Source organism: Coregonus lavaretus (assembly GCF_964263955.1).
Source record: "Coregonus lavaretus genome assembly, chromosome: 2".
In the NCBI taxonomy this organism is placed as follows: Eukaryota; Metazoa; Chordata; class Actinopteri; order Salmoniformes; family Salmonidae; genus Coregonus; species Coregonus lavaretus.
In genome coordinates this window covers 22,622,356-22,631,654 of record NC_139989.1, presented here as the reverse complement: position 1 = coordinate 22,631,654, position 9,299 = coordinate 22,622,356, and the positions used below count along the sequence as shown (strand labels likewise).

The window sequence follows — 9,299 nt, the reverse complement described above, 5'->3', positions numbered from 1 at the left end:
AGTTACAATAATAAGCCACTCTCCGACAACATAGTGTTGTGAAAAACAGGTTAGAGTGAAGCATTATGGGAAATTAAGTCTATGTGCAGGAGCCGAAGCAATGTTTGGCCACTGATGCTAGGCTATGCTAATGCTGACCTGGACGTCTTTGTGAAGTGATTGATAACAGCCTCACAATGATGGTTGGCAACATTCACACAAACTCTTTGGTGTGGTAAAAAAAAATCTGTAGTCATACATGTGTCTACGTGTTCTCGAAATGTTTTAAACGTGCTCTATTGATTTGTCCATTCATAAGTGCTTTTTAATCTCTCTTAGAATACCCTTTATCTTTGTGACTAGGCTGATCAGAATGTTGGTATAGTGCAAACTGAAAACGTCCGTAACGTTTTTAAAAACAACAAACAATAATATTATTATCAATAAAAAATTATAATAATTATACATAGAGAAATGTTTGGTTCCAGCATCTGGTCAAACTTCTTTCAAGTATCTCTCAACACACACACCACACACACACAAACACACGCACACTCAAACAAACATAAACATATATTTTTTTAAAGTTTTACAAAAGTGTTCCTTTTTTTGTTTTGAAAAAGTAAACAATTGAGAAAATGAAACAGGCAAAATAAAAATAAAATTTGTAATACTTGACAAGTTGCATAGTTTTTTGAGATTCTTTCAGGCACCTCATTTGCATGGTCTCTCGTCTTGCAGTGCATGAAAGGAGCAACTACGCCACATCTGGGTCACATAAATATCCTCTCACCTCACTCTCTTTGTTTTGTAACAAAAATATATTAAATATTATTTTTCTATTTTTTTCTGAAAGTGCCGCAGAGACTTCTCTGAGTTATAGATACCCCTTGGACTTGCCAACGACGGAGAACAAGCCCGTCATTGAGTCCAAATAGAAGTCGGTCTTGACAAGTGTCATGCGCGCAAGAGAGAGAGAGAAAAAGGGAGAGGGGGAGAAGAACAGTGACGCAATGCATTTTCCTTCCTTCATCTACCTCCTCTTCTTTCATTTAGTTCTTTCTCTCTGGGCATGAGACCAACCTCTCAGCCCCACTAGTTCCGCCAGGCTTTTAGGAGCAGCCACACTCCTCTACGACCATGTTCTGGATGTCCTTTTTGACGATCTTCTGCTCCTCGTTGTAGTAGAGCATGGACATGGCTCGTAGCCGTGTCGGCACGCAGCACGACTTGATGTTCTGGAAGGGCGCGTAGCCCCGTATGCGGTAGTGGTTGATGACAGTGGAGTGAAAGGACAGCGAGGAGCCTGTGATGCTGGCCACGTGGCTGGGGCAGTCGCCTTCGCAGTAGTTGGCGTTGTATCCCCCTGGCGCTATGATCCAGTCACTCCAGCCAATGTCCTTGAAATTGACGTAGAACTGGCGCTTGCAGCAGGCACTCACCTTGCCGTCGCACTCCAGGCCCCGCTTGTGGCGCCGCCGTGGCTCACCGCCCTCACCCTGCTGCACCACCGCCATCAGGAAGGGCCGGTGGGACTGCTCACGCTCCTGCCCGCTGCTGGCCGACACCAGGATGGGCGTGGCACCAGCGTTGGCACACAGCGGGCAGGCGACCCTCAGACTGAATGTACTGCCGCCGCGCTTCAGCAGGGCCTGGACGCTGGCCGACACAGGAAAAGTGTGCCAGCCGCTGCGTCGCGTGTCCACCGCCTTCTCTGCCAGCGGCACCGGCGCCGACTCCTCACGGCCGTCTCCACCACGGCGCTGCTGTAGCAGGCGGATAGTGACCTTGGCACGGCTGCGGTTGGTCTTGGCCAGCCGGAGGAAGATCCATACATTAGCCTCCTCCACCAGAGACAGCTTGCCGCCCTCCTTGGAGATGAGGAAGTTGACCGCGCCCTGGGAGTCGCCTACAGAGGAGGAGAAATAGAGAGAGGATCGGAGGATTAGATTAGTAAAACGCTGTAATAAAGTCTGAGCTCATATCAGTGTAAGTAAAGGCTTTGCTGCCTGGTCCTTGAACTGCAACGGCCACATCTGAGTCTGATGGGGTGTGATAGGGCCACATCAATGGGACAGAATAATTTTAGGCATGGCACACGTATCATTAGCATTGCCTTGCTTGACATGACAAGTCTGGTCTGTTTTTTTTTTCAATTCGCTTTTTTCGGTTCAATAAAACAGCAAATGTGGGAACGTCATTTGGAAATGAATCTGTTATGTACAATGCTAACAACAAAGAGAATAATATTTACAGGAGAGAGTCAAATTGTACATTTTGGGTACAACACGCAAATATGTTTTGTGACATGTACACAGTCACTCACTGCACACACACACACACTCATTCACAAGCACAAGCAAGCCCATGGCATGACGCAACACAACAGGACTGTCCATGACATACCTTTCAACTCTAACAAACCCAGCACATAACATAATTTTGGGGTTTAAAAACCACAACGTTGCATAACATATTTGCGTCACCTTTACTTGTGATCATTATGGTAGCCCGCATACTGTAAAGCACACAATAGCCAGAGGCAAGTCTTTCAGAGAGGTACAGTAAGAGGTTGAAGGATGTCAGTTATTAACCATAATAAGTACCCTTTTCACAGGCAGATGTGACTTCACTTGTGATGTGGCAATGTGTCTTCACTAGTGTCACTATGGGAGGCCTGCTGGTGTATCTGAGCTCAAATCTATCAGCTCTGGGTCAAAACTGGCTCATGTCCAGCAGAAGCATGGAGAAATCCTCTGGAAAGCTTCTTCTAACAGATCATTTTGAACGTCTAGGCTAATCCCTTCCATTTACAGTACATAGGCAAATCTTTACAAAGTGATGTCTCAACAGCACATACAGTAAAGCTCACTTTCTGGCTATTAGCTTTGGCTCTGTGTGTTCAGAGTAAGATATAATTTTTCTCTCTTTTTGTGGACAGACACTGCATGTTGTTGCTGAGCTAAATGTCCTCAGAGTGGCTGTGATGTCATTATGAAATGGGTCTGGTTTTTTAACTACACAAATGAGTTGGACAGCCAGCATTTGCCATTTTATACTCTCCCTCTAAGAAATCCCAATGAGCCCCAAAGTATTCCTAGTACTTCCATGGAGGTCATCATCAATGCTTTCTGTTTGTTTACCCCACATTTGGTTGCAACAACAATGGCGACAGTTCTCTCTGTGTGTGTGTTTTTGTGCGTGTGTCCACAGCCAATACCCATCTGTCCAAACACAGCCGCTGCATCACAAACACAGTCTAAAAATAATGGGCGTTTGCCAGCGGTGGCTCCGTCATTGTTCCTTCTTAATCCTGCACTGGGGCGAAAGAATAGGACTTGCGTTAGAGTTCCCTAAGCTGTACAAACCCAAGGGGGCTCTAACCCAAAGAAAACCCGCCCTTGGAAGTACGTTTGAGTGCACCGCTGCTCAACATGGTTCCTGAAAACATTTGTGAGAAAAGAAGGGGAAAATACTAAAGAGAGGTACAGTAATCCCTGAACAATAAACACCAATTCAGCTGACGAGAAGGACAGTTTGCGCAGCTGTCCCACACAAAAGATAGAAAATAACATTGACACATTCCTACCTCCCCCTTTGCTTGTCTTAAAAAAAAGGAGATGGAGTGAGGGATGGGCCCGAAATACCTGAAAGCTTAGAGGACCATAAGTGGGGGGTTTCTCTTCTATCCAAATACTGTCCTAATTCATGTGTTCAATAATCCCACTCTTTATCCAGTTTACCTTTGGAGGGATAATGGCCTTTGATCTTTCCCTTGAGGTTCCAGTCATATTGTATGGAGTCCTAATACTCCCACGGCCACTACTGAGGAACCACTTCCATAGAAAACATAACAACCAGAAAGATACCACTATAACATACTATTGAGGCATATCTTGTTTACCAATTTAAGAGAAATGGGAATTATTTTATACAGGTTTACTGCCTAATTTGATAGGAGTTCAACAAAAATGCCTAGAGATTCACATGAACTCAATCCGATACAATCTGTGTCACTTGATCAGATTTTTTTGCAGCCTGAGGTGACCTGCCAGTTGTAGTGGAGGTAGTTGTAGCAGCTTCAATACCTGCCAACTCAAAGTCCACTAGTAGACCTTCTTCAGAGCAGACTAAACAGAGTACTCTTTCAAAAATGTGTCTTTTTCATTTTTGCCTCTTTGCCGACTGCAATTTTTTAGGAGTTCTGGTTTGATAAATCAAGCTCGAAAAGATTACGGCTTACTGTCTCCTGGACAGCATCATGTATAACCAAATTGTATTTGTAAATATCTGAATTATCATCTTGATAAGTAAAAGGCTGAATGCATTTCTTGAAAAATGTAATGTTGTTCACAGAATTGTAGCTGCATTTTTCTCTGAAAGTGCCAATCATCTCATTCTTCCCAAATGGATCGCTCTTCAATGGAGTGCTTGCCTGCTCTAACAACCATATGTGGCTCTCAAGATGTTCCAGGAATGTTCCCTGTATGTTCTAATGACAATGACAGCAATGTTCGGAGAGCTCTTGTACAAATAACCCAGTGTTCTATGAATGCCACTAGGATATACGTTAGATGCTATCACCCACCACCAAATTGAATCAGTTACATTTTAAGAATGTCTCTAAAACATGCATTGCAATTGTCTTATAATAAACTGATAAAAATGTTGGAGGCTAACTCATGTGTACCTGAAGTAATTCCAATAGCATTCCCTAAGCACTATTACAGGGAGTCTTGGCTCATTGAATAACACATTCATAAATGGCAAAACAGACAGTCAAAAAATGTATCATAAGGAATAAGGTTTTGAAGTGTCTGTCCTATATCCAGGAGATATAAGAAAGCTCTGGAAATATTTTTTGTTTTTTTGGACACATATTTCACCCCTTTTTTTGTTGGAACAAAACCTCCATACTTCCATTCATTTTGTTTTACCCGAACCGGGTTACCTTCAGACAAGTTCTGTTACACTTGTGTGGGTCGTAGAGCAAAACATATAGTGGTCATTTTAGATTTTAGACCAAACCGTTCCGACGCTACAGACGTTTTTGTGAGAAGACAGATTTTCGGGATGTCTCATGGTCTGACAAACATCGCTGTAGCATGGCCACCTTCCGCCGCAGATGCGGAAGGCCGACATAGGCGGATGTGGTGGATTGAGTACGCAGCCCATGCAAAAAAACTGATTTTTTGAATTATGTTACTTAGATTGACGCACGGGTGCATCACATTCCTAAACATATTTTATTGCTCTGACTACTAGCCATAGCACAAGAATGAATGGTACTGTCAGCTTTGAGGAAAAAAACTGAGGATTTTTCTTTTTCCTTCAACATGTCAATGGGGCAATGCTTTTTTAGTGTTTTGCTTTTAGCAGCACTGATGGTTCATTCATTGCATATACAGATATAGGATCTTAATTTGATCACCATGTTGCAGGATAACTTTCTTGCAATGCAGGAAATGTTAAACTTGTAGTGTATTTGAGGTTTAAAAAGGCTTCTAAAGTTTGTAATTTATTTCTACTTTGACATTTCAGACTTGATTTTCCCTTACGAAAAATGTTTCAATCCCTACAAAAATATCCATTAATTATAATCCACATAATAATTCACATTTCCTTTTGCTGCAGGATTATTTTCCTGCTGTAGCAAACTGGCTCAAATCTGTACTCTGTACATCTGTACTCTCTCACTCAGGTTTTCCTAAATGGTTCAACTGTTCTTTCAAGTGTATGCTGTTGAGAACGTCAGGGAGGGAACCTGTCTTCAGTAATGAGCAGTATAGCATATTCTACTGCAACTTTGTTTCCTCAACCTCATGACTCACATAACCTCAATACATTATTCAATTAATGTAAAATTATTTTAAAACGTTTTTCTCCCAATTCTGACATGCAAAGTCTTGCTTTCACTACCATGTTATAGCAACTTGACAACTCTTTCTAAGTTTACTGTAAAGCACATTCTAGAATGAACATTTATAGAATTCCTAAATGACAGCTTGGAAAGTTAAGTCTATTTAACTACCTCTATACAGGAAGAGCCTACTTTGAAAATGTACATAGTTTTCCTAGAATTCTTTGCTTGTACCTCCTTGGGTTTTTTTTTTTTTTACCACATAGCAGGAACAACAACTTGACATCACACAAGGGAGGAAATTCTCATTAAAGTCTAAGTATTGGTTTTAAACATACATTTTTTGAGCGTAAGTACTGCAGTAGGATTCGCTAAATTTAATCTGTCAAGTCCTAGTGAAGAGGGGCTCTTGAACTCACTGCAAATGTCAGTCATGACTTGGAGTGCACATCCTTTACACTCTCATTCAAGCACTCCTCTCTCTCCCCCTGCTGCGACACAGACCCAAGACCACTCAAGATCACCTCGCCAATTATACAGTGCTGTATTTATGAATCCAATAGCCCTGTCTCTGACCCTTTCCAAAATACTGTACTGTAAAACATTCTGCACCTTCAATGACAGTCACAGTTTGCAATGTAAGGAAAAAGGAACATAGTTCTTTTGCTGACACAGTTCTGCTTTTTCTATATCCCATTTCCCCTCCTGGACTATCTGAGGCAGAGCAGACCCAGATCGCTCTACACATCACACGCTTGACAGCACCTTTGAACACATCACTCCACAGTCGACAGCCAACGGAGTAGAGGCAGTAACTGGATAATAGTTATTTTTCTTTAACCTGAGGAGCCTTTCTTTCCATAACTCTCTCTCGCTCTCGCTCTCTCTCTCTCTCTGCCGTTTCTGAGCAAAGCGCTCGCTTGGTCTCCCGGTGACTGCCACCGCACTACTCTGAATAACTTCACAGCTTTGGTACTTAAGCCTGGGGGATTTCTAAGCAGATAATTGGTATTCTTTAAATCAGCAGGAGGTCATTAGGGACCTTAAGGGAGGGGTGGCAGGGGAAGGGGAGGATGCGAGCACCTCTCTGGGTAGAGTCAACAGGTTGAACTGTTCTATCGCACAGGTGGACACTACCCCCCTCCTCTCAAGAGAGTGTTTCAAAGAATTAGGTCTGCAAACCTGCCAAACTGGGTTGCAGTCCTATAGCCTTTGTAGCATTTAGCAAGGCTGCCTGTTAGTTTTTTGCCTCCTTAGACAAGGACCTTTCTGTTGCTCTTTCTATCACTCTATCTATCTTTCTCTCTCTCACACACGCACAATCACCCCACCACACACACCTGTGGCACTCACCGGCCTCTGCGAAAGTAATGATCTCAGTCGTCTCGGGCATGTCGGCGGGGTCGGGACGCCCGTGGCCCTCATCCTCAATCTGGACGCTGCCGTCCTCGGCCACGCGTCCCACATGCAGCTTGCGGATGGCATTGAGCAGAGCAGCGCGGGGCACCGGATGCGTGACGTTGGGCCGTGCCTGCAGGTGCAGCATGTTGAGGATGTGCCTCTTCACCGCCTCCACCACGTCGGTTTTGCCGCCGTCCTCCTCCTCGTTTAGCTGTGCCAGGGCGCATGACGGGCAGTTGGTGACCTCCGGTGCCAGCTGAAATTGGGACTGGGTCTGTGGTTGCGTCTGGCCACCACCCATCGCCAAGGAGTCTGCCATGGGCAAAGAGCCGCCGCTGGCGCAGCTATGGGTAAAGAGCAGAAAAATCCCACTCAGCAGGGGCAGAGGAGACATCCTAGATGAGGTCTGCTGTCCGGACAACTAAGAGCAGAGCAGCACGCACCAACTGGCAGGCGAAATGATGATTGGTGGAAAAAGTTTAGGTCCTCCTGCCAAAGAGGGGGAAAAAAACTCCTCCAGACAAGGTTTACTTAAAAGCTCTGGACAAATAGATACTGTAAGACTTGGACTAAAAGTAAGAAAAAGTTACACCTAAACTGAAGGAAAAGTGAGAACAAAAAATTATAATCCTTGCATTGAAAAATGAGAGATGGATGGAGAAGGAGAGGTGTGGACAGAAGATGGTCTTGCCAGTGCTGGAGCGGAGAGGATGTCTGGTCCTTTGGGAAGTTTTGTGTGGGAAGGGCAGTCGTCTTCAGAAGGTTACCCCAGGGAAGTGGAGTTCTCTGTAGAGGTCTGGGAGTGCTCACTGTGCACAAGTTGAATGGTTTTGTGAGAGTGGGCAGGGCTCTGTCTTTGCTGTCTCTCTCTCTCTTTCTCTCTTTCCCTCTGTACTTCTCCCTGTGTCTTACCGTAATTATACCTTCCTCCTCCCTCCCCTTCCTCCTGATCCCACCCTTTACTATCTCACTACTGACTCATGTGTTTCACTAACTTTGCCTTTATTTCTTTATTTAGGCTTGTGCTGTGTCTCACAGTTTTCTCAATTTTGATTAACCACATTTGAAAATGCTTTTGAAAATGCTTTAAATGTTTTTTTTATCTTGTTGCTTTATCTCTGGTTGCTGCCAACCTCAACTTGCTCATTCCCCCCTAATTTCTGTTAAATTCGAACAAATGGTTGTTGAATTATTTCTTATATAATTGTACACATTCGTTTGCAGTGATATACAGTAAGAAGTTCTGATTATGGCTTGTAGACATGCATTTAGACTGTGTCAATAGTTGAAACTCTTGAAGTTGAAACATTCAACTCATTTTGAAGATGAGCATGATTACCTTGTCTGGTTACAATGGTTAGATAGTATACAATATTAGGATTTTGTTTAAAGGACTTGTGGTCACTTTAAACGCAGCATTTGTGGTCACTGGTAAGCACTAATCAAAACACTAAAATGCCACAATGCGTCAAACCCACTATTTCTCATGTTGTGTCATTGTTTTCCATGTATTTCTCATCAGTTTGACGTGGATGGGATGATTTGGTTCGGGTTTTCCTAACATCAGTATGACATTCGCCCAGTCTGCCGATTCACCAGGAAGTGACTACAGGGTTAACTTCCTGTTTTAATGAGTTGAGGTCAGACGGCTGGGATTCTCCGTGACTCTTCAACATTACATCATCAAAGGCAAAGCAGAAGGCTAGTGTGAGTCGTCAGTGTATCCAAAAATGAACTCCAAGTCATGCAAAGTCATCCCGACTGCATTACGAAATAAGACATTGAACTTGATCAATATAAATTAATTTGCTATTATAACAGCTCTGGATAGTGACTGGCTACGATGACTCACCATCTTGTGTTATAATCAAATTAGCGTCTGAATTGTTCATGTTTACTGATGTTATGTGCAAACTCTGAATAAACTATTTTTGGAGCACTTCAGGAGCTTAAAGTACGCACCATAACGTTAGTTTTGTTTTTAATGGTCAAAGACTGATTACATATACTGCATTGAATTTAATTGTAGTTCTAGACCTCTAAGCAGCTCTAGACTATG

General features: G+C 43.3%; 1 protein-coding gene across 1 annotated transcript; it reads right to left on the bottom strand.

Annotated features, from left to right (window-relative positions):
• Positions 1 to 1,091: 1,091 nt before the first annotated feature.
• Positions 1,092 to 7,634, bottom strand: LOC311104005 (inhibin beta A chain-like; the record flags this gene model as incomplete). The annotated part of the gene is made up of 2 exons (XM_084145650.1): positions 1,092 to 1,888; positions 7,193 to 7,634. 2 exons carry the CDS (start codon positions 7,632 to 7,634, stop codon positions 1,092 to 1,094), a joined length of 1,239 nt encoding a protein of 412 aa, XP_084001776.1.
• Between the last annotated feature and the right edge of the window lie 1,665 nt (positions 7,635 to 9,299).